Genomic DNA, 25,138 nt, shown 5'->3' with positions numbered 1-25,138 from the left:
TCAAATCTCAGCTATCAGATAATATAATATCAATTTCCAGCAGTAGCAGACTGTGAATATCCTCATTTGATGATGGGTGGCAGGGTCAGGGTGGCAGCAGGGGCATGGGAAACAGGGAAACACAAGGCTGGGTGACCCTTGTGACCCGTGGTTGTGTGAATTCAAACTTCTCTAATCATTTATTTTATTGCTTTGGCTTTTAATAACTGTGATACATTTCCATTTGTTTTTTCTTCCCGTAGTAGAGGAACTTCTCCTTAGCAAACTCAGTGTATCAAACGCTACCTCAGCCAGCCTGTCACTCGCCTGGGAGGCACAGGACAAGGCCTTTGACCACTTTATTCTGGAAGTCAGGAACTCTGACTTCCCCTTGGACTCCCTGGTGCTCACAGTGCCAGGGGACTCTCGGCACTCTGTAGTGACCAACCTCAAAGCTGCCACTAATTACACAGTCCAGCTCCATGGGGTAATTGATGGGCAAGGTGGGCAGACCTTGACAGCCATGGCAACCACAGGTATTTCACTGTTTCACCTTCCAGGTTTGCTTTTTACTCTCCTTTCTCTTGCTGTCCACCAAACTGCTCTACAACGTGGCTCCAACTCATCGTCGTTCCCTTGGCGAATTATAGCATGGACCCTTCCAACCATGAGGGAAGGCTGAAATGCACTTAGAGGGCTTGGAAAAAGGTCTGTGGCAATGGAAAAGGCTGAAAAAGTGCCCCCAGCATTAAGAGAGGCAGTAGTGAACCATGATGGTTTCCTTATATATACACACACCTCTGCAAGTTCAGTGTATATATAATTGCCTCGCTCCAGATGGTTGATGTTTTTCACTCAGCATCTCTGCACTTGATTTTGAATGAAGTTGTTCATCCCACCCTCACTTGCTTTGCTGGGGGTGGGAGAGAGGCCTTCGTGTGGTTCTCAGCCTGGAGAGGCTCCTGCATGTCAGTTTTGTCCTCCTTAAACCCAAATGTCTCCCGAGGCGTTTGCATCCCTGGTGGGCGTTCCGTGCCGCATGTGAAATGATCAACCCAAACTGCATGGAGTGGTCTGGCCACCTTCTGCTGGTTCTGGTATTTTCTCTGCCCAGGATTTTTATGTTCGCAACACAGAGTGGGGCTCAAAACACAAATTCCCCTTTTCTTGGTGGTCAGCCCACCACTCTGTCCCTTGCATTGCTCCCTTTGAGTCTCCACAGCCTGTCTTGTTTCTCTGGGTTGTAGTGGTGATTCCAGGATGGCAGGAGATCACTAAGACTTGCCTGAGGATATGATTCCAGCTCATTTTGCATGTAACATCCCTGGGAGTCAGGCTGTCATGATGGGAATGTGCCTGACCATGGATGCAGGTGGCATGTGAAGGAATGTGGCCATGCCAGGATGAGGTTGGAAAGGCTCAGTTTGCCCTCTCTGAGCTGCATGTGGGGCTGAGGGCTCAGATTTCCTGGGTTTTCCACCCAAGCCTGTTTGCTTTGTGGATATTTTCTTATCTCCTTGCCTGTCTTCAAGAGCACCATGGTGGTACCTTCCCTGCTGGCCACGAAGGCATCCATGGCACTGGTTGATAGCATGACATCTGTGACATCTGTGTCCTTAATCGGGGCCACTTCCTTCACCTCTTCCCAGACAATTCCAGAGAAGGAGCTGGATTGTTATTTAAAAGTCTTGCAGTGAGGGACATGAGTAAAAGTTGGAACATCTTGCAGCAGTACTTGTTTTAGCAAAGAAAAGATTTCACTCTTTCACCACTCTCTGTCAGTGGGATCTTCTCTCTGACTTTTCTCCCAGCATGGATCACTCTTTCATCATTATTTTTCTGTGTCTCACTGGGTGCATTTCCCAAGGTGTTCTTGGTTCCTACTCAATTGAAAATATAAAAATTAGAAAATCAGCCCAGAGAGCAAAACCAGGATTCTCTGACCCTCTGACTGTTGGGCCGTGTTTGTTCTCTCTTTGGGCTTTAATGAAACTTTAATGATTTTTGTGCTAAGTGTAAGTTTAAAAAGAGAATGGGTAAGGAGCTCTCCCTCTCCTGAAGGACAGGTTTCTCTCCTGCCAGGGCAAAGAAGTGAATTTTCTCCAGCAGAAAAGGAAATTTTGGCTTCTTAAGGAGGTGCCCTGACCACTGAACAGTCAGGAAGGAGAGCAAGAGCAGGGTTGTGGGGTTTATTGTTTATTAGACATTCTCTGATTGTGCCTAATCAGAGGATGAGGAACACCTTATCTGTGGATTCCAGGGAGGTTTTGGCCTGAGATTAGTGCTGAGATAATCCCTGAAATCTCTCATAAACCTCTGAGTCCAAAAATAGAAGTATCTACAACTCCAGGCAACAGAAACACCAAACATAACCTGGACTGTGATTTCAAGGATTCCTCCCTGAATCCAACTTTCTCTATTTTGGAATTGCTCTGGGTCTGTATTCCCATCACATTCCCAGTGTGGAATTCCCACAATTTGCATGTGCATGTTGTTGATGCTTCTGTAAACCAGGCCCAGATTTCATTGGGCAAGTTGAGTTTATTTAAGAAAATTTAATTTAAAAAATATAAAAGTCAGCACTAATTTCAGTGGCTTCTTTCCAAAACCTGAGAAAACAGCTCTTGCAAAGCTGCTTTTTAAAAAAATTATTTTATTTTATATTATTTCATATTATTTTATTTTATTTTATTTTATTTAGTTATTTTATAATTTTATTTTATTTTATTTTATTTTATTTTTCTTTATTTTATTTTGTTATTTTACTATTTTATTTTATTTTATTTTATTTTATATTTTCCTTTATTTTATTTTATTTTATTTTATTTCATTTTCTTTCATTTTATTTACTTATTTTATAATTTTATTTTATTTTATTTTATTTTACTTTATTATTTTATTTTATTTTATTTTATTTTATTTTATTTTATTTTATTTTATTTTATTTTATTTTATTTTATTTTATTTTTTATTCAACCACAGCAAAACAAGGCTAAACCATTATTTTTGAGCACCTGCAACCCTTCCTCTGCTGATTCCCCCTTTGAGTAAAGCTGCCTGCTCACCTGTGTTCCTTTCTCCCCCAGAAGCTGAGCCACAGCTGGGCACTCTGGCCCTCACAAACGTTACCCCTGACAGCTTCAACCTGTCCTGGACCACCCGAGCCGGGCCCTTTGCCACGTTTGTTATCAAAATCCAAGATTCCCTGGCGGCACAGGAAGCCCAGGAGCTGACGGTGCCGGGGGGCGCCCGCAGCGCCCACATCTCAGGGCTCACAGACCACACTGCCTATGACATTCACATTCAGGGCACCACCAGGGCAGGTGTCCACACAGAGCCCCTCACTGCTTTTGTCACCACAGGTACCTGCTCCAAGCTTTGCAGTCCCTTTCCTGGCTCGGGGAAATGTGTGTGTAACCCAAAAAGGATCTCGCCAGCATGAAGTGCCTTGCCAGCAGCGATGGGTTTGTTTGGAAACCTGCTGCAAGGAGGGGTCAGAACAGGAATGTTGACCTTAAAAAGATTCCTAGGAGCAGGATTAGTTTAAAGGGAGTTAAAAGGTCCGGTTGGATGGGGCTCTGAGCAAGCTGTGCCTGCCCACAGCACTGAATGAGTTTAAGCTCCTTTCCAACCCAAATTATTCTGTGATTTTATGATTCTGTCATTAAGACCCCTCTGGAGCCTTTCTCCCATTTCTAATAATCTTTTATAACTCCTGAAGTTTGAGGAAGAAATTTGCCTGCTGCTTAGACTTGACTGGCTCCTGGAGCACCTCCTGTCCCAGGATGTTCCCTTCCAAAGACCTACCCAATATGTGAATCTTGGGGATTGCTTGATAAGAAGTAAATAAGATGCAAAAAATATCTCTAAAATGACTGCTCAAATGTGTAAATATTAATACATAAGGAATTTCAAATTATGACTCTTCAGGGGGGAATTTTTATGGCAAGTTCTGACAAAATCCTTTTCAGCGTTTGTGAAATGTCAAAAGCAAACCCAAAGCCCTTTTCAGGAGAAGGCTCAGCCTTTAACTAAGTGGTGTTTTTTGAAGTGAGTGGAGTTTTGAGTGGTTGGAAGATTGGCTGAATCAGCTCCTGAGCCAACAGAGCAAGGCTTGACAAATCCTGTGCAGGAATACAAGCAGTGCCTGGGCTCCAGGATCAAGGCCAGGGCTTAGCAGAACCACCTGATCTTCCTACTTGACTGTCAGATTTTGAGTGAGCAAATTACACTGACAAAAAATACACTTGTGACCTTTTATTTTTGATGAGATTTAGTGGATAAATTTTGAAGTGTTTCCCACATCTATTCACTTCGACAAATGTCACACTGATGTGAAAAAGGAGCCCTCAGTGGAATTTCTTTAAGTTGTCAACAGAGCCCAGTAACAGCTGATTTGCACTGGCTGTGACCCTGAGTGATGAATGTTCCTGTTCTGGCACCTCTGACTCCTCCAGCACTGAAAACTAACACTGGAAATATTCACAGGCAATAGGTAAAGAAGCAAAATGCAGGAGTTGTGAATGCCCAAACTGAGCTTGTCCCTAAAGCAGTGTCAGTGGAGGGAAGTAAAAATAATTGAAAGCTTTATGTGCAGCATTTCTAAAGCAGTTTTGGTTATCACTTTCTTACAGTGCAAGGGCAGCAGCAGAAATATCCTTACACAGGGAGCTTGGGAGGGGTTCCAGTGGAGCTTGTGAGAGGAGGTGCTGAGACATTCTTGAGAAAAATTCAAAATTGAGCTCCATTGAAAATCCTCATCTTGTGGTCCTAACTATTAGATCCACACTAGGGGGAAAAATGTGATTTTTGTTTGATGGAATCTGTGACACTTTCTAATTTGCAATGTTTTTCACCTCTTTTTTTTTTTCTTTTTCTGTGTGTGTTTTTGCACCTTCCCTTCTTTTAGAGGCCATGCCCCCACTGGAAAACCTTACAGTGTCAGATGTGAACCCCTATGGGTTCACAGTGTCCTGGATGGCATCGGAGAATGCCTTTGACAACTTTCTAGTAGTCGTGGTGGATTCTGGCAAGCTGCTGGACCCACAGGAGTTCCTCCTTTCGGGAGCCCAGAGGGAGCTGAAGCTCAAAGGCCTAATTACTGGCATTGGCTATGAGGTTTTGCTTTATGGGTTTGCCAAGGGGCACCAAACAAAGCCCCTGAGCGCTCTGGCTGTTACAGGTATTTCAATGTGAGCAAATTTTGTTCCCTTCCACCCTTTTTCTCTCTCACTTTCCTTCTCACATGGAAGATGTTTCGTGCAAACCTTGGCTTTTTGCATCCTTCTCTGCATCGTGGCTCCACGTAACTCCGTCATGACCGGTGGAATTCTGTTCCCTTTAACTGGATGTGTCCCCCTGAGGGATCCTGTGGAGGAGCATGTGGGGGCCTGAGGGGTGAAAGTTCCTTCTGGTCTTGCAGGTACCTCTAACAAAGTCTTGAAAGAAGAATGGCTGCATGCAGAGCTCGTCTTGTTAACAGCTGGGCACATCAGCACTCTCCAACAGCAGCATCCTCCCACGTTCCACCCACCAGGAGCTTCAGGAACAACCATGGACTTCTTCCCATGGCCTCCTCTTTTCCCTCTCTGTGTAATTCCACCCACAGTGGGATCATTGCCACCCCAAAGCTGGCACCTCTCTCCTCAAACCAGCTCATGCTTCCAACCCCATCAGAGCTGCTGAGTTCCAGCAGCACTTGAGCTTTCTTGGGAAAGGATTGCAGGCTGATTCTCCAGCCCCAGAACCATCAGCTCTCATCTGCATGTTCCTGGCTGGGCAGCAGCAAAGCTGGGAATGGGAATCTGGTGGGAGGTTTGAGAGGAAATTAATAGGAATGGCTGTGTGTAGAAGGAAGGATTGCATTTGGTGGGAAGTTTGAGAAGAAATAAATAGGAATGGCTGTGTGTGGAAGGAAGAACTTCATTTGGTGGGAAGTTTGAGAGGAAACAAATAGGATTGGCTGTGTGTGGAAAGAAGGATTGCATTTAGTGGGAGGTTTGAGAAGAAATAAATAGGAATGGCTGTGTATGGAAGGCAGGATTCCACTGGAGGTGGGAGGTTTGAGAGGAAATAAATAGGAATGGCTGTGTATGGAAGGAAGGATTGCACTGGAGGTGCTGTAGGACATAACCACTCCAGCAGCATTTCTCTAGCTAATGGTGCCTGACCATATGAGTTAGAGGTGTTTTGCAGGTAATTAATTACTTACAGCCCTTGGGATCCTTTTGAATGGGTTCATTAACCAAAGGCGGCAGCTCTTGCATTTAGATTGAAGGATGCTGTTGAAGAGAGGAATTTTCATGGTTCCTCTTTGCTGTTTAAGAGCACAGTAAAGGATTCATCAGATCAGGATCATCACAGATGCCAGAAGTGCATGAAATACGGGGTTTGCATGGAGAAAAAGAACTTTCAGTGGCTTCTATGTTGTCCTCCTAGCAGAGAGAGCTCTGACAATGTTCCAGACCTGCAGTTCTGTAACAAGAGCTTGTTTTTATTGGCCATAAATGTGTCACACAGGTAGGGAGGGATCAATGCCCAGGAAACTCACCTTTAGCATGTGTAACTCTGCATGTGGGAGCCAAACCTGTGTGTCCATGCAGTGGTTTGCTGTTCAAGAGTGAAAGTTAGAATGGGCCTGCACACACTCACATTTATCCTCTTCTGTATAACACTAATATTTTATTTTGGTTTTTTTTTTTTAATAGCTGGCAGATTGTTCCCCTTGCTTTGAACTGTGGTCGGATTCTTGCAGTGTGCTATAGCCAGACCTCAGGCAGGTCTCTGATCAACTGATTAAAAAATCATTTTTTTCTTTTCCCCACTGCTATCTTCTCCTTTTTTAGAAGCAGAACCCGAGGTCGACAACCTCCTGGTTTCAGACGCAACCCCAGATGGATTCCGTCTCTCCTGGACTGCAGATGAAGGGGTTTTCAACAGCTTTGTTCTAAAAATCAGGGACACCAAAAGGAAATCTGACCCCCTGGAGCTGATAGTGCCAGGCCATGAGCGCACCCAGGACATAACAGGGCTGAAAGAGGGCACTGAATATGAGATTGAGCTCTATGGAATTAGCAGTGGACAACGTTCCCAGCCTGTAAACACAGTAGCATCCACAGGTATTGTCTTTGCAGAGGGAAAAGTGTGACATTCCCTGCTCCTCCTCACAGCCAGCTCGTGCTGTCCCAGAGGTGCCCTGAAGTGTCTCCTGCATTTCCTTGTCCAAGTCACTGCTTCAGTGTGGTGTGGTTGTTTGTAATCAGCCCCAGCTTCCCAAGCTTCGTCACTGTCTGTTTAATATGGTTTAATTAAATTACTTTAATGGTCAGGAATTAGGCAGCAGAGTGTGGCAATTAAAACAGTGTCTTTGAGGGCCAAGAAATATTGTCTGTGCATCAGCCTTTTCAGTGATTTTCTGTGACTAATTACATCTCAGCTCTGCACAACAGTTTACCTCCCTAGGAAAGAGTTATGACAAAATGAATTTACCAGGGCCATTGAGAAGTTTATTTATGGCTTGATCAGCAAAGGCCTAAGCATCATTAATTTAGACTGATCTTACCAGGAGCAACATGTGCTGGGTAATTCAAATTGACTTGAGTTTCTTTGCAAAATCAAAGCTTTGATTCAGGTTCATAATTGAAGCGTTCCATTTTGGCACTTTTGAATGAAGCGTTTCAATCTTTTTTTTCCGCACCAAAATCGTGGTTTCATTCTGAAGCACATTCAAACCTGAAGCATATGACACACAGTCTCATGAGCTAAATTCGGTCTTTAAAAAATGTTGAGCTTGTGAAAATGTGGTAATTTGAAATCAAATTAATTAATGGAGGAAAGGAAAAGGATGAGACAGGAGATCTCACCAGAGGGTGCAGCTCCTCCCGAGGGACAGCTTCCATCTCTGCTCTGGGACAGGGACAGGGTGGCACTGAATGATCCCTTCAGTCCCTCCCAGCTCAGGATATTCTATGGTTCAATGATTCTAACAAGAGCTCTATTTATATGCAGAGTGGGATAAGGATCTTAAGTTTCATAGGATTCTTGAAACTGGGGTAATGATAAGAGATTTAAATCTCCAGACCCTTGCTGTATCTACATGACCTGATTTCTGAGGGAGCTTCGATAACAGAGATGGACAAATCAGGAGAAGCTGGTCCCACACCCAAGTTCCCCTGGCTGGAGGGGGTCTGGGCAGGAACAGGGGCTGGATTTGGTGATCTTTGGGATCCCTCCCAGCTCAGCATATATTCTAAGTTCCATGAGTGAGCAAAGCAGCAGGAATGCCCAAAGGAGGCATTTGCCAGCAGCAATACCTCAGTGTTGAACAGCTTCTCCTCCTCTTCTTCCTCATCCTCCACCCTGCTGTCTATGGACTCAGCTGCCCTCCTGCCATCCCATCCCTGCCACAAACAGCCAGGCCACCCTCACCATCCTCCAGACACTTCCATGAAGCAGAACCTGCATCAGCAGCCCCCCTTGGCCAGCACTACCCCCTGAACCTGACCATGAACTGAAGCTTCTTCCACCAATATTCAAGCCCATCCTTCCTAGGAACCCCACTAATCCTCATCTCAATAACATTCCCAGCTCTCTCACTACCCTCCCTAGGGACAATTGATGAATTACTGACCAACTCTCAACCCTCCAGCCATGGTTTATCAACCTAGTCACAAAACAACTAATAATACCCCTGGACAAAAAAGGACACAAATGAGCCCTAAGCACTTGACTCCTAATGGAGAGGGGTGTTTAAAGCCCACTGCACTTTTCAGCAGCAGCTCCCCATCCTCAGTGACTCCAGAATATTTATGGAAGTCACTGAGAGTTATCATTTTCCTCATAACCATGTCCCTGTGCAGCCCTTGCAGGGAGATTTAGCACATGTCACATGCTGGAGCCAATAGCCCAAGAGATGTTTGTCAGCTGTAAATAGCCCATGAATAATGGACAATAAAGCCACAAAAATCCAGCTAAATAATTTGGGCTGCAGGTTACACCACATTGGGTGGGTGGCTGCCAAGGCAGACAACTAATTTCTTTTTTAGGAGTGGATTATTGCACAAACATATGGATATTTATAGCATTTCCAGTGTGGTTGCAAGGAAATATTTCTATTCCTGAAGAGGGAATTTATCCACTGCTGCTCTCAGAGTTGGTGCCTTTTAGAATTTTATCTGTAAAATCTCAGTTAAGTTGCAATTTAACCCCCACTAGGAGATCACAACACATCTATGGTCCAATTAATATCCTTGTGGGAGGTGTGAGTCTCATGCTGCTCCTTTCCTCTTCTTCCAGTGGTGTTGTGGCACACTGTGACAGCATTTTTTTTCCCTGAGATGATCACAAAACCCTTCACATGCTCTTGATTTGTGATTAATGCAACCTACTGCTTGCTGTTGAGTGGGAGAAGAAAGCCAGGGAATATCTTCCTCTAGTCTGCTAGGAGTGAAAGAACAATTAGCAAAAAAAAAAAAAAAATCCCTAAAAAACAGCCTCTTTCAGGTACTTTGGGTGCTTTAGCTGCCTCTCAGGAGAGTTCCCTGTCCCTCACACACCTCTTTGGGAATGATGCTGAAGGATAAAGATAATTTACTGTGCCTGCCCCACAGATGCCCTGAGGTTCTCTGTGAGTGCCAGCTCAGGAGCTCACTGGCTGCTTTCCATGCCTGCTTCATTCTGGCTTCCAGGTAGCCCAAGAAGATGATTTAATTCATTTCTTTTTCATTTTCCCGTGCTCCAAGGTGCAAATCTCTCCCATCTCTGGGACTCATTCCAGGACAGATGCTCTGATGGTCCATTGTGTTTCCTGCCAGGTTCTCTCCCAGGAAAGCTGCAGCTGGGGGATTTGGGGATGTGAAAAACTCACATCAAAGCTCTTCTTACTGCTCTTTGTCATGCAGCTCACCTGGTGCAGAAAACAAGCCTGAGGCCCATGGAAATGTGCACAGCAGAGTCCAAGTGGGACGGATTGGGGATTTTATTTCCTGGGAAAGGCTGAAATTCTCCATGTGTATGCAAACCAAGTGCTCGTCCATCTGTTTGGTCTCCAAAATCACCATTTCTCTTTTTCTTCAGCCTCTCAGGCCACCTATAATGTCAAGCAAAACCAATCTAATTTTAATTTCTCTATCTTTCCTACCTTTTCTTTATTTTCTCTGATTTCCTTCAGCCTGTACCCAAACAAGCAGTACCTTTTTGTGCCACGTGGCTTTTCCAACCCCACTTTTCTTCCTTTCTTATCTGTAATTCTTTTCTTCCCTTGGCTTGTGAGCAAACCCCACCAACACAACACTTCTAGTGAGCTCCAGAAACATAATTTACATTTCTCTTGAGAGCTCAGTTGTTTTTCTTTCCTTGCCTTTCAGTTGATTTAGTGCCCTGCTGCTTTGGGGACACATGGAACAAACAGCCTGTGACTCCTTTCCTGCAGAAATGTTCTTTCCAAGCTATTTCAAGCCCAATCCCTATTTTTCCCCTCCTCTTGCCCCCCTTTCCCTGCTCTCAGCCTGTCTCCACATTCCTCTTCATATGGCTGATGTTTGGGATTTCTCCTCTTTGTTCTAAAGGCCTGCTCTGTGTGTGATGTTTATTTTTTAATACCTCAGGGTTGTTTTGGTTACAGCCAAAAAAATTCTGAAAGATTGGAAATGGGATGCTCAATGTAAACCTGGAAGAGGCAGCTCTTTTTACCACGTCCTTCCAAAGCCCTTTCCATGCTTGTTCTGCAGGATCTTAATTAAGCCTCTAACTGGAATGTTTCAGATACATGCTGGGTTTAAGTTTGGGTTATTTTTGGTAAAATTTGGGCTTTGTCTGCCCAGTTTACTGATTTCATTTTCGTGGGCAAGTGCAGTGCTCAGGTTTTGACAGGGAAAGGCTGAGTTTTATGACAAAGAGCTGCAGGTACCTTCCCCACAATGGTTGTATTGGATGTTCTCTGGATGGATGTGTTTGAAATCATGGGCTCAGAGGGAGGTTCCAGGAGGAAAAACTTTTTGCTTCTGGTTTGAAGCCAACAGAATTCCAGGTGTGAGTCCTTGAGAGGAGCCTTGAGGGGCTCCCACACCTGACCCAGGTCTCCTTGGAGCATCCTGCATTAGGAATTTTATGCCTAGGTAGGGAGATCTGTCCATGGCTGTCCCTGCTGTGTGTCACAGAGGGCTCTGGGGCTCAGTGGAAGGTCTAAAAATCCTCCAAGTGAAACTGGGATAGAAAAAAATCTTAAATACAGCATGCAGTGGGTAGTAGAATGTAATCTCTGTGCATGTTCCTCCTGCTTTTCTACAGCACTGAAATCTCTGTTATTCCTATGTGTAGATACACATTGGGTATTTTTAACCTATGCAATACTGGACAGGTCCTGAAAAAAAGGAAAATTTGTTGCAAATATGTTGTTGTTGTAATGGAATCCTTCAGTTTTGTACCTCCTGCATGAATGTTGTTTAGAGCAGAACACTGACAGCACCAGCTCGTGGTTTAGGGTGATAAAACAAATCAAGGATTGATAAACAGGACTAAGGACTGATAAACAAACAATTCACCTTTTCCTCCTGTGTGGTGTGTTCTCCGTTCTCCCCTGACAGTGGTTGGCTCTCCCAAGGGGATTTCCTTCTCTGACATCACAGAAAATGCTGCCACAGTCAGCTGGACCCCCCCTCGCTCCCGCGTGGAAAATTTCCGGATCTCCTATGTCCCTGTCACAGGAGGTGAGCAGGAAGGGTTTGCTGGGCTGCCATCCCTCTTTCAGGGCATCCCCCAGGTGATCTTGCACAGATCATCTCTTTTTCTTCTTCAGGAATGGGGCAGTGCAGCCAACCTCTGTCTGGGCACCGTGCCCACATCCCATGGGCAGGGCTCAGAGGTGGATGCTGGAGTGGTTGTGCTCCTAAGAATTCTCTGTCTGAACTTCCTCAGCAAGGATTAGTTTCCAAACTGTCATTATTTTGTAGGCACTTCATGAGCTGAGCACACTGGAAAAGATGGCCCTTGGAAACAATAATCAAAATCCATGGTTATAACTATTTTTCAAGGCAGTGATTTACTCAGTGCTCCCCAACGGTTTCATTCTGGTTTAGTGTCCAACTTCAAAAGCTTCCCCTACTTCAACAGATTTTTAACCTAATTTAGGGACATTTCTAAAGGGAAACAGCTAAAGAACAAACACTTAAGACATCAACACCAAAAGACATCAGCACAAAAAAAGCTGCTGCTGTTGACTGAGACAAGGAAAGATTTACATCTTTAGACAATATAGCCTGGAAGCACATGTGCAGCTTTAAATACACTAGTCCCACAGAAGAACAGGAATCCAGTCATAAAGTTAGGCACTTGTCTAAGTGCTTTCCTGGAATAAACCCAGAATTCGGAGCAAAGATGGGTGCTAAGTCCTCAGCCACACACAGAGCACCTTTCAAAATAACAGGCATCTTTATTCTAAATGAGAGGGGTGAAGGAGAATCTTCCAGCCCTCATCACAAAAAAGGCAGATCTAAACTGTAAGTGCTGTCCTCAAGGTGTTTGAACTCCCAGGTAGAGACTGCTGGGGTTTCTGCTTACACCTTGTCTGGGAAATTGTATTTTTCTGAACAGAAAACACAGAATCGTTTGCATAGGAAGGTGCCTTAAAGCTGATCACATTCCAACTTCCTGTCACAGACAGGGACACCTTCCACTGAAAATGTTAATTTTTCTTACTGAATACAAACCAATGGTTTAGATTTAGGTGTTAAGGCACCAATATTTGACACCAGTGGTTGTAACTATCTGTGGTGGCCATAATGTCTTTAACTTTAAAAACACCCTTCAAGCATTTCCTGGAGTACTGTGTCACTCATCCCTTGTCATTTGGCCTCATCCTAGGTACTCCAAATGTTGTCACAGTTGAGGGGAGCAAGACAAGGACCAAGCTGGTGAAGCTGGTCCCAGGTGTGGACTACAACGTCAGCGTCGTGTCTGTGAAAGGCTTTGAAGAAAGCGAGCCCGTCTCTGGCATCCTGAAAACAGGTAATGATACAAAAGCAGCAAATAGCAGCTCTTTAAATGGCTCATCTGACTCAGGGACTGGAGCTGCAGACTCACCAAGATCCCATTCTTGCTGCCCACACAAACTGTAGGAAGGTCTTTGTCCCACTCCTTCTTTGTCTTTGCATTTTACATGATGATGGAACTTGTAAATTTGGTCAGGCTCCCGTTTCCTAAGTGCTAAATAAACCTGTGAGATGGAGACAATTAATGTATTTGCAGTTCTAAGTCACCAGAAAAAAAAAATCAAAAGCTTCTTTGGTTCTTGTTTTTAATTAATGCTGGTTTTGAGATGAGGGAGGAAAGGGCCACCTCAGCTGAGCAGTTCAGGCCAGTTTCTGTTGTGAACTGCACATGTCCCAGGCTCCAGACTGTCCTAAGCATAAAAACATTCTCTTCAATATTCTCTCAATGTTTTTCTTAGTATTCTGTCTCCTGTTTTTTTTTTTAAATATCCCTGCAGACAATGAGACACTCTGCTCCTGCTGACCCCTCCTTGTATTCTTTTTGGGGGCTGACAAACATTCAGAGAGCTGAGGCAAAGAACAAGATGATGACTACTGATAATGACAGGAGATTTATAACCCATTCCAGCTGCTCTGGAGGCAAAGATCCCATCTTAATTCAGGGAGAGCATAAACCTGTGTGAAAAGTGGAGTTCTGTGAGGAGGCAAAGCAGGACATGGGGGGATTTTGGATGTCTGGCTGGCTGTGGGATTGGTTTGGTCCAAAAAAGCTGCTGGAAGGTCACAGTGGCCATCAGCTGCCGTCACTTTGGTTATTTTTCCCAGCTCTATCTCCTGAATTTGTTCTAAAAAACAACCCAGATTTGAAAGTGTCGAGAGAAATATGTCAGCTTTGACAGAGCTGTTGAGATTGATGGTATCAAGAGTGATCTGAGAACGTGGTTAGCTCTGTTTGATCCCAGAATTTAATCTCTTCCAACACTGACCTCCCTTTCCAGAGAAGGTTTTGGTGTCTCTTCATAGGCACTGACGTCTTTCCTGCAGAACACCACTATTCCAGAGGGAGCCATAAAAGCTGCACTGAGTTTTGGGCATTTTCTCTCATGAATTTACAGCAGAGCATTGCACAGAGCTGAGAGCGTTTGTCAAATTCCTTCAATCTTTTTTTTATCAAATTCCTTCAATCTGTTTTTCTTCCAGCTCTGGACAGCCCATCAGGCCTGGTAGTGATGAACATCACAGACTCTGAGGCTCTGGCAACCTGGCAGCCAGCAATTGCTGCTGTGGATAACTACGTGGTGTCCTACTCTTCTGAGAAAGGTGAGAGGAGCTGTGTTTTGTGGAGATAAACAAAACTCTACAACTTTTGTGAAAGTTGTAAAGCCGGTTATGTTTATTACAGCGCTGGACACATGTGGGAATTGTTCCTCTAAAATGACATGTGTACCTCTGGAAACTTCAGGTTTCTTTTTATCTCCCTCTCAAATACATATGCATACAATTTCACAATAGGTTCATACATACTCATTTTTATGAATTTCACGTGACATTTGCCGCTAGTTCTTCTTTATCAGAAAGAATTTTTAGGTCAGGTTGAGCTGCTCTCACAGCAGTCTCTGTCTCTCTTTATCACCCTCTGTCTCCTCCCCTTTATCTCTGTCTTTCACTGAAGCAGTTTCTCTGAGCTTAGGCTTTTTGCAGTCAGGCTACATAGCTATGTTTTCTAACTACAGACTTAAAGATGTACATTTCACCTGAATAAAAATAGATTTCTACTCTGGAAAATTTCTACTCTGTCTCAGCTGGAAATGGCTTGAGGGGCTGAAAGGTTAAGTTCTCAAAAGGTGCTGATTGTAACTCCAGGAAAATCACAGAATATCCAGAGCTGAAGGGACCCATTAGGATCATCCAGTCCAATCTCTGTCCCTACCCAGATCCTCCACCAACCCCACCCTGGGCATCCCTGGCAGCACTGTCCAAAGGCCCCTGGAGCTCTGGGGCTGTTATTTAGAGAAGGGGCTTTGCTGGAAGCATTTAAACATTGATCGTTTTAATTCAGCACTCTCGATTCAGCGGTGAGCAGACACAAGGGAGGTTCCTGGGAAGCAGAGGTGGTGTTATAATCCCTGTGAACACTAGAGAGAGCTCACACTTTTAGAGAAAGGGCTCTGGTGGAACCCAGACTCAGCAGAGGTACCAGCACAGCCATGGGCTTTTACCATTCTGCACTTGCACCAACTAGGAATAAAAGAAATCAGTGAGTGGAGCACAGAGTTGAGCACATCATATTTTCTGGAAAAATATTTTTTCCAGGATTTCTCTCCTGGGAAACTGAGAAGCCTTAGAGAAAAAAGAAAAAATATTATCTCATTTGCTTCTCCTGTGTTTTGCTGCTTTGGAATGTGTTGGAGATTGTTTATCCAACATGTGAATTATTCTGACTTAATGACCAATCATGTTCAGGCTGTGTAGGGACTCTGGAGAGTCACAAGTTTTTCATTAGGATCTTGTTAAGCTTTCTGTAAGTATCCTTTCTCTATTCCTTAGTATAGTTTAGTGTGGCATGATATAATATAATATGATACGATATGACATAATATAATATAATATAATGTAATGTAATATAATATAATATAATGTAATGTAATGTAATGTAATGTAATATAATATAATATAATATAATATAATATAATATATTTCTAAGAACATGGAGTCAGATTCATCATTTCCTTCCTGCCACGGGGAACCCTGACAATACCACACACCCTGATGTGTCTGAATGCGATCAACATCTCATTTGTGCTGTGTTCTGTTCTCAGAGCCAGAGGTGACCCAGCTGGTGTCAGGGAACACGGTGGAGTACGACCTGCAGGGGCTGCAGCCTGCCACCGAGTACAGGCTGAGCGTCCACGCGCAGAAGGACACGCAGAGGAGCGAGAGCCTCTCCACGCACTTCACCACAGGTGCCACCCCACCCACAGCCAGCCCTTCCAGTCCCACCTGCTCTGTGCTCCTCTGCTGCCTTTTTCTCTGGAAATCTGAATTTTGATAGGGTTTGCATCACCTTTCTCTGCTGGGGCTGACCAAAGGTGGTTTTCTGTCAGTGATGTCTCAGGTTTCAGCTTTTCTGTTTTTCACATTCTGTGCTGCTTTAGTGTGTGGGTCTGAGCTTCACATCAGGGCATGGTGAGCTCTGTGCACAGAGCAGGGAGACAAAACAATTCCTGCTCCAGCTGGGCACCAAGGACAAATGATCCAAATCTCAGCCCAAGAGCACAAACACCGAGGGCTGGAGAGAGAAAAACAAGCAGGGTGGGATTGCATGGGCTAAAGCTGGAATGGGACAATGAACTGCAAGGTGCAAATGGAGCAGAACTGATCACAGGGAGAGATCCCGTGCCCGGCCGTGCATTTTGGGACCATTTTGGTTCATCTTGGGTGCAACCCTGGCTGGGCTCTTGTGCTGCCCAAACCGTATATTCTCAGTTCAGCTGAAGAAAAACAGAGATAATTTCTCCCAGGCTGAGGCTGAGAATCTTAGAGGAAAGAATTAAAACAATTATTATCACTCTTTCTATAATGGTTATTTATAAATATAGCCCTCCAGAGTGTGCTATTCATAGTTCACCAATAGTGTTAGATGTTCCTACTTTGAAACCAATCAAGTCTCTCCTTAGCAAGTCGCATTATAAAAAGACCCACTACTTTTATTAAACACTTTTGCCTTCTGATCCACCTAAAGACTGGAGGCTTTCATTCAGTCCCTGGCTCAGCAGCATCAGGGACCAAGGACAAATGATCCAAATGTCAGGCCCAAGAGAACAAACAATGTGGACTGAAGAGAGAAAAACAAGCAGGATGAGATTTCATAACCTAAAGTTGTAAGTAGAGAATTAGTTCCAATATGCAAATGGACCAAAACTTGTAACAATATGAGATCACCAATTCTGCAGAGTCTCGGGGCAGGAGCTCTTCCTTGGCTGCTGAACATGCCCAGCTGGTTTCACACTCATGGCTTTCCATGAGCATCAGTGGGATCAGGGATGGTTCTCATTTTCTTGCCTTGGCTTGTCCCAGGGTATTAATTAGGAAGCCACACCAATCCAGTCCTGTAATCACAGAGGGGAAGGGAAGCTGGAGATTTGAGCCAGAACAAGCAGGAAAAGTTTTCCTATTCTAAAAAGTTTCCTATTCTAAAAAGTTTTCCTATTCTAAAAAAAGCATAATTGGAACCAGAGTTTTATTTCCTGGGAATATGTAAATACCAATCTGTCTTCTTGTGAGAAATAATGAAATGCACAATTTTCTCTCAAAAGACATTTCAGTGCAACTGTTCATAAAATAAGGTGCCTGGAACAAGGCAATATTTTAACTTAGATAAAGTTAACACCTTTATTTTAAACTACCAATGGGAAAATTAATTCTTAACCACAAAAGTTAAGGTTGAAGTGTTTTTTCATTTCAAATTTCTCTGGAGAGAAGGTTTGTTTTCCGGGCTTGTTTTAATATACGGCCCACAAGATAACCTGTGGAACTGACTTTGTATGGATGTGATTGTAATTGCTGTGGTGTCTCCTGCAGGGCTGGATGCTCCAAGGGATTTGAGTGCCACTGAGGTGCAGTCAGAAGCAGCTGTGATGAGCTGGAGGCCTCCCCGTGCTCCAGTCACTGGATATCTCCTGATCTATGAATCCATCGATGGCACAGTCAAGGTAAATAAACCTCAGGGGCTGTGCCTCAAATCTGGGCAGTGGAGATGCTCTGAAGAGTCCAGCAATGCCACATAATCATGTGTCTTAATTTAAACACTATATTTAAAAATGCTCACTGCCTCTTTCAGTGCTAGATTGAACACAAATGCATTTAAAACCTGTTAAAGGACTTTCGTACATTATACCCTGAAACTGAAGCTCCATTGCAGCTTGAATTTTGCCTTTCATTCCCTTCACAATACAGAAAAAATCACAAACATTTTCCTTCATTCCAAACAGATACCATGGAGTAAACTCAAACCCCCAAAGGATGTGATTCACTTTTCTAAATTCAGGGGAGCCCCTGTGCAAAAGGGTGTCTAAGGAAGGATGAACTTGCCTCTTATTCTCCTATAATTTAATTTCTTCCTACATAATTAATTACACTAAATGCTTAAATATTAATCAGGTGAATCCCAGAAAAAAAAATATTTTGGATGCCCAGCCTGGATCATTGGACAGGATTCTAATTTTCAGGAAGGCAAATTCCCCAAGCACACTGAAAATCAGTCCTTTAAAACTGCCTTTTAAAACCTGGAGTGCAACATTTCCTTATCCTAAAGGATGAGTTCCCCAGTTTTTTATGAATTTCACAATCTGTACATTGAGGACATGTAAGCATTTATGCTGCCTTGCTTTCAAACCTCCCAGCTTGTACATTATGATGGTAAACACTCATTTCCAGGCAGGCTTTATTGAACTTTTAAATATTAGCTTGGTAAAAATCTTAGAGGAGTAGCTTTATATTAATTAATCTAGATGGTTAAAGATACCATCAATAATTATGACAAAAACCAATGTGACAGACTAAAATATGTATCCATTCTGGTCATTATGATTTATTTCTCTGAGATTTCCCTGTATTATTTCTTTTCTCAATAGGAAGTCATCCTAAACCCCGAGACAACCTCCTACAGCCTGACAGAGCTGAGCCCCTCCACTCAGTACACAGTGAAACTGCAGGCCCTGAGTGGGGCCCTGAGGAGCAAAACCATCCAGACCATACTCACCACCAGTAAGGACATTAGAATAATCTGAATTATCTAAAATAATGATGAATACTGATCTAAAATAATCTATATACTGCTGAGCTCTGCTGTGAGGACACACAGACCCCACACAAGATTTTAATCTGTTTGTAGTGTTGGTGCAAAGTCTCTGTTCTCCCAGACCTGTTTTCCCTTGGCAGGTTGAAATTCCAATATCCATCCACATCACCCTCACAGTCTGGTGAAACATCCTGCCTTGCCAGGGTGAAATATCAGCAGGAACTCTTTAAAATCCAGCTGACACTTTGATTTCTCCCTGTATCGATCCCAGCGAGCAGGGGAAACAAATCAGGCTTTGGAGCTGAAATGAAGCAAACCACAAAGGCACACACAGATCAGTGCTGGGGGCTGAGCAGATGGATTTCTGGGCAGGCTTTTCTCCTCTGTCTAAGATGGGCTGTCTCAAAGCCCCTCTGCACATCAGCTCCAGCCCAACAGGACAGCTCTGCAAGGATAAATTGGCTTCTCTGAAGGTCACTTCACAGCTGACATTAAAAAAAGGAGTTGCTCTGTATTAGCTGTGACACTTTGCCTGCCATTTGTCTCACTTTTCCCAGTTTCCAGCCTTTCAGGCCCAGCAGGACCTTCAGTCATCCCCATTCCCCCTCCTGCTGCTGGCACCAACTCCAGCCCAAGCACTGCCAGAAGTCACCCAGCCCTGAGCCTGCCCTGTCACTGCTTGTGCAGAGAAGGATGAACTCACCAACACACCCAGAAACAGGAGAGGAATTAAATCTGGGTGAATTTAGGTGATGTTTGGCAAACTGACCATGAGCAGGGACTGACCAGGTGCCTTCAGCCATGTGAACAGTGTCAGACTCATTCAGGCAGAGGCTTAAGCCTGGCCTTGACTCTAAAAATACATTTGTGTCTATTTATTGACAGGGATTATTTAGTGACTGTTTAGTGACTGTCACTCTTAGTGACTGAAGGAGCCCCCTGTAGAGTCACTTTTCTCCAAATCCCAAAGCTGATGGAAAGTTGCTTGGCCTTAAATCACACCAGGGAGGTTTAAATTCAATATAAGGAAAAATTTCTCCATGGAAAGAGTTGTAAAGAATTGGAATAAGCAGTGTTGGAGTCCCCATCCCTGGAAGTATTTAAAATACCTGTGGAGGTGGCACTTGGGGACATGGTGGTGAGCATGATGGTGGGACTGTGTTAATGGTTGGACTTGATCTTAAAGGTCTTTTCCAACCTTAACAATGCCATGATGCTGTGAAATCCTCTGGAGCTGAAGCACAGGCAGGGATGTGTAACACTGGCAAGGATCAGCAGCCACTCTGTGAGAAGCTGCAGGTAAAAACTCTCCTTTGGATGCACCTTAATTGGCTGAAAAAATGAATGACATGAGTGAATAAAACAAAAAAAAAAAAAAAAAAGGTTTTTTAGGGGGGTTAGAAATTGTTCTGACTGCAATGATTTTATTGCCTTGTTGTCAGAAAGAAAAGCTTAACAACATTTTCCTGTAGTTTCAGCTGTTGCTGTTTGCTTTGTTTTTTAGGAGTGTAGCTTTATAACACATTTAATATTGTCCTTGCTAGCAAAACACATGAAATTAATTTATTTTTGATTGAATTCCTGTCCTTGTATCCCCCCTCCATTTTCTGTCACATGAACAGAGATTGGTACATTTGTTTTTCCCCAAAAATTGCTGTAACACAGCTCCTGAATTTCAGCTTTTAACTGGAGGATGCACTCCCATCATAGCAGGGAGTAGTTATCTAACATTCCCATCACTTCCAGCGTAGACAGATGTGAAAAACCACATTCAAAAGAAGAAATCACCTCACCAGCTGTGTCCTGTGGATGTTCTGTATGCAAGATGCAATTACAGACCTGTTCCTGGGATTTGCAGCTGTCCCACAAGGGATTTTCCTGAGCCATCTGCATTGTGCACATTCCTTGTAACTGCTGATTTCCTAAGGAATGCTTTCTCCTCCCTGTGTGTGCAGCTGGGCTCCTCTATCCCTACCCCAAGGACTGCTCCCAGGCCCTGCTGAATGGAGAAGCCACCTCTGGGCTCTACACAATTTACCTGAACGGGGACAAGGCTCAGCCTCTGCAGGTGTTCTGTGACATGGGCGAGGATGGTGGCGGCTGGATTGTGAGTATGGGGCAGGGGCAGCACATCCCATCCTGCTTGTCCAGGCACCCTCAGAGTGCCATTATCACACTAGGGCTGTTCTATCTATAAATCTGGGGAGTTTTATCCTGGGTAGGTGTAGTGGTTTTGGTTTGATAATTTGAGATTTCACCAATTTTGAGGTTTCCCGGCCAACGTGCCAATAAGTGTGGTGGATTATTATCACAGTAGGATAATAGTGTTAGGATAATAGTATTACACTAGGGCTGTCCTGTCTATAAATTTGGGGAGTTCTGTCTTAGGTAGGTGTCATGGTTTTGGTTTGCTGATTTGAGATTTCACCAATTTTGAGGTTTCCCAGCCAATGCAGTAATGAGTGTGACAGGTTATTATCACAGTAGGATAATAGTGTTATTATCCCAGTAGGATAATAGTGTTATTACCACAGTAGGGCTGTCTTGTCTATAAATTTGGGGAGTTTTATCCTGGGTAGGTATAGTGGTTTTGGTTCACCAATTTGAGATTTCACCAATTTTGAGGTTTCATGGTCAATGCACCAATGAGTGTGACAGGTTATTATCACAGTAGGATAATAATGCTATTATCACAATAGGTCTGTCCTCTCTATAAATTTGGGAGTTTTATCCTGGGTAGGTGTAATTGTTTTGGTTCAATAATTTGAGATTTCACCAATTTTGAGGTTTCCCAGCCAATGCAGTAATGAGTGTGACAGGTTATTATCCCAGTAGGATAATAGTGTTATTATCACAGTAGGATAATAGTGTTATTTACACAGTAGGGCTGTCCTGTCTGTAAATTTGGGGAATTTTATCCTGGGTAGGTGTAGTGGTTTGTTTGCCAATTTGAGATTCCAGCAATTTTGGGGTTTCCTGGCCAACGCTCCAATGAGTGTGTTGGGTTATTTTCACAGTAGGATGATAGTGTTATTATGATAGTAGGGCAGGCTTGTCTATAAATTTGAGGAGTTTTATCCTGGGTAGGTGTAATTGTTTTGGTTCAATAATTTGAGATTTCACAAATTTTGAGGTTTCCCAGCCAATGCACCAATGAGTGTGGTGGGTTATTATCCCAGTAGGATAATAGTGTTAGGATAATAGTATCACACTAGGGCTGTCCTGTCTATAAATTTGGAAGTTTTATCTTAGGCAGGTGCAGTGGTTTTGGTTTGCCAATTTTTCACCAGTTTTGAGGTTTCCCAGCCAACACATCAATGAGTGTGGTGGGTTAGTACCACAGCAGGATAATAGTGTTATTATCACAATAGGATAATAGTGTTACTATCACAGTAGGGCTGTCTTGTCTATAAATTTGGGGAGTTTTATCCTGGGTAGGTGTAGTGGTTTTGGTTTGCCAATTTGAGATTTCACCAATTTTGAGGTTTCCCGGTCAATGCACCAATGAGTGTGGCAGGTTATTATCACAGTAGGATAAAAAGTGTTATTATCACTCTAGGGCTGTCCTGTCTATAAATCTGGAGAGTTTTATCCTGGGTAGGGGTAGTGGTTTTGGTTTGCCAATTTTTCACCAATTTTGAGGTTTCCCAGCCAATGCACCAATGAGTGTGGCAGGTTCAGTGCTTGCCAATCATCAGTGCACTCACCTCCTGCCGTGAGGTGGGATTAGGAGAAAGGCAAAGCAGCTTCAAAACCTTAAAAGGGTATAAAGAAAATTTTATTAATGGTAACTAAAAGAAAAAAAATGTAAGAATTAAAACAAACCCTTCAGAACACTTCTCCTCCCTCCACAAACTTTCCTTGTCAACTGACAATGTAAAGAAACAAAACTTAAAATTTTCAGTTAGTTTATCACCTCTAAAATAGTCTTTTTTCAGTTCACTTAGGGAGAGAAGACCCTCTTGTAAAACTATGACAGTAGGACACTCCAGTGCCCAGAACAGGGTTGCCAGCTCTTTGTGTAGCTGGAGGAGAGAGAGGTGTCTCCAAAGGATGTTCACACCCCTGGTTTCAGCCCTGATCCCTCTCCACTGGTGGAAGGGCTGCTGAAATGACCATAGTGGATAACACATCTTCAAAACAATCACCAAGGAGAGGGGAGGGTGAACTGACTCTGAATGAGAGAGGGAATGAGGGAAGTTACAGCACAGCCCAGGGGAAGCATTTGCTCCGCAGCCACAGGGTGCAGTGGCTTCCAAAGCCACTGTGCAAGGGACACATCCCACCCAGCCAACAAGGAATGGCAGTAAATGCCACCTCTCCACACTGACACCCCAAATCTGAACATGCCAAAGGGACCCAGGGCACAGAAAGGCAGAAGGAGCTGGAGGAATGCTTGGCTGGGAGATGAGGGGTGGAAAAACCCTTGGCTGAGAAATCCAGAGCTGCAGGATGGGTTTAAAAGAGCAGAGAGCAGGAACTGAGATGCCATGTCATGCAGAGGAGCCTGGGAACCCAACAGGGAAATTGGAGACTTAAAAAATACATGGAGCATGCAAAAACCTGTGTGCAACTCAGTCCTTGCAGTGAGGCTGTGCTGAGAGGGGTAAAGGAAGGGCAGGAGCAATGCTGGGCTTTGTTTGTAAAAGCTTTTCCCCTCTGGCCAGGGCAGTCTGTCCATAACATTTCCTGCTTTCAGGTGTTCCTGAGGCGTCAGAATGGAAAGCAAGATTTCTACAAGAACTGGAATACTTATGTGGCAGGGTTTGGAGATCCTAATGAAGAATTCTGGATAGGTAAGTGCTGAGAATTTTTATTTTTGGAAGAAAAATAACAAGACAGGAAGACAGCCCAAAAGTCCAGGAGCCACTTAGAGGCCTCCATTTAGCTGGCAGGAATATTTGTAAAGGAGAATAGGAGAAAAGGAGCCAGGGACACCCTATGTAAGGGAGACTGAAAGGGCCAGGCTCAACCTGCAGTTCAAGGGTGCCATGCTGGGGTCACCAAATGAACCCACCCAATGCTCACTGGGGCTCTGGGAGCAGTCAGAGGTGCCCTGGAAAGGAGGTTCTGCTTCTGTCCCTGCTGGGACACTCCCAAAAGCAAAGGCTGATGATCCAGAGAGGAAAAGCAGGGCAAATAAAAGTCAAAACCTCACATTTTGGTAAAACAGAAGTAAACCCTCCACATTTTCAAAGATTGCACTGCATTTTTCTGGCTGTAAATGAAAGATGATGATGATAATGGTCACATAGCACAACTTTGGTTGTTTTGTCCAATCTGTTTCTATTATTTGAAGGGAAGATCTCTCCCAGTCAACCTGGGACTATTTATTTGCTTTTGTGCTGACATCATCCTAGAGCTGATGTCATCCAGCTCAGTGTCCTCACCAGTGCTGGTGTCCTTCTCTGTTTGTACAGTCCAGTATGGCCCCGTTTAGGGAATAATGGCATGCCAGAGGAAAAACCATGGAGAGACTGGTGCCTTAAGGAACCTGGAAATCAAATAACATGCTTTTGAGATAATATTAGTATAGGAGTAATGTAAAGGGTGATCTTTATTGGAGGCCTCTAGAGGTGAATATGGAAAATGTCCACAAAATCTCCTCTCCCATGGGGTGAACAGACTTTTCCAAGTTCAGCAAATTGGCATAATTGACAAAATCACCAATTAGGAGCACAAGTGGTGATGTAACTCTCCTGTGTTCAAGCCCCTTCTACATCCTCTCCCCTCAGATGGAACTGAATTTTGTTGATGAAAATGAGTCTCAAAGAGCTTTTTTTTGGCCTTGGTTCCCAGGGAGAACCAAGATGGGTAAGGGCTTTGGAATGTGTTTTGTCTTTCTGCCTAGGGAAAAGGTAGGGAAAAGCACTGGGAAAACTAAATAGGAAAGCAGCAATAGGCTACAGAGCTCCAAATATGTGTGTGAAGAATACAGAGAATACAGAAGAGAAAAAAGGCAAAAAACCATTTGACATCAAGACAAACATTCCTTCCTTCCCACAGGTCTGGAGAACCTGCACAAAATCACTTCTCAGGGCCAGTACGAGCTGCGGGTGGACCTGAGGGACAAGGGGGACACGGCCTACGCCGTGTACGAGCGCTTCAGCGTGGGCGACGCCAAGAGCCGCTACCGCCTGCGCGTGGATGGCTACAGCGGCACTGCAGGTGAGAGCAGAGTGACTGTCCCTCCTCCGGGGCCACACTGCCTCCCACTGACTCAGGGAAACCCTGGGAGTATTGCAGAGCAGCAGGTGCCTCTCCTGTGTGAGTGTCTTGGTCTGCTAAGGAAGGCAGGAGCCACCCCTGAAAAGGAAAATGTAACCGCCCTCTCTACGAATGATGATGATGATGATCTCTATGTTGATGATCA

General features: G+C 44.0%; 1 protein-coding gene across 3 annotated transcripts in view; it reads left to right on the top strand.

Annotated features, from left to right (window-relative positions):
- The window catches only part of TNC (tenascin C), a 78,512-nt gene that overhangs the window by 49,083 nt on the left and 4,291 nt on the right, over window positions 1-25,138 (top strand). For 2 of the 3 annotated variants that reach the window (XM_074556055.1, XM_074556056.1), the window contains 10 exons: window positions 6,825-7,097; window positions 11,562-11,684; window positions 12,838-12,981; window positions 14,166-14,285; window positions 15,785-15,928; window positions 17,547-17,677; window positions 18,599-18,731; window positions 20,721-20,872; window positions 23,465-23,561; window positions 24,772-24,933. In XM_074556055.1, the coding sequence (XP_074412156.1) occupies window positions 6,825-7,097; window positions 11,562-11,684; window positions 12,838-12,981; window positions 14,166-14,285; window positions 15,785-15,928; window positions 17,547-17,677; window positions 18,599-18,731; window positions 20,721-20,872; window positions 23,465-23,561; window positions 24,772-24,933 (1,479 nt within the window). The remainder of the gene's footprint in view (window positions 1-6,824; window positions 7,098-11,561; window positions 11,685-12,837; window positions 12,982-14,165; window positions 14,286-15,784; window positions 15,929-17,546; window positions 17,678-18,598; window positions 18,732-20,720; window positions 20,873-23,464; window positions 23,562-24,771; window positions 24,934-25,138) is intronic. The other variant, XM_074556057.1, reaches the window with a different exon arrangement.

This window comes from Zonotrichia albicollis, chromosome 21 (assembly GCF_047830755.1).
Source record: "Zonotrichia albicollis isolate bZonAlb1 chromosome 21, bZonAlb1.hap1, whole genome shotgun sequence".
NCBI classification, from domain to species: domain Eukaryota; kingdom Metazoa; phylum Chordata; class Aves; order Passeriformes; family Passerellidae; genus Zonotrichia; species Zonotrichia albicollis.
The sequence above is the reverse complement of the archived record's forward strand: the minus strand, read 5'-3'. Positions and strand labels throughout refer to the sequence as shown.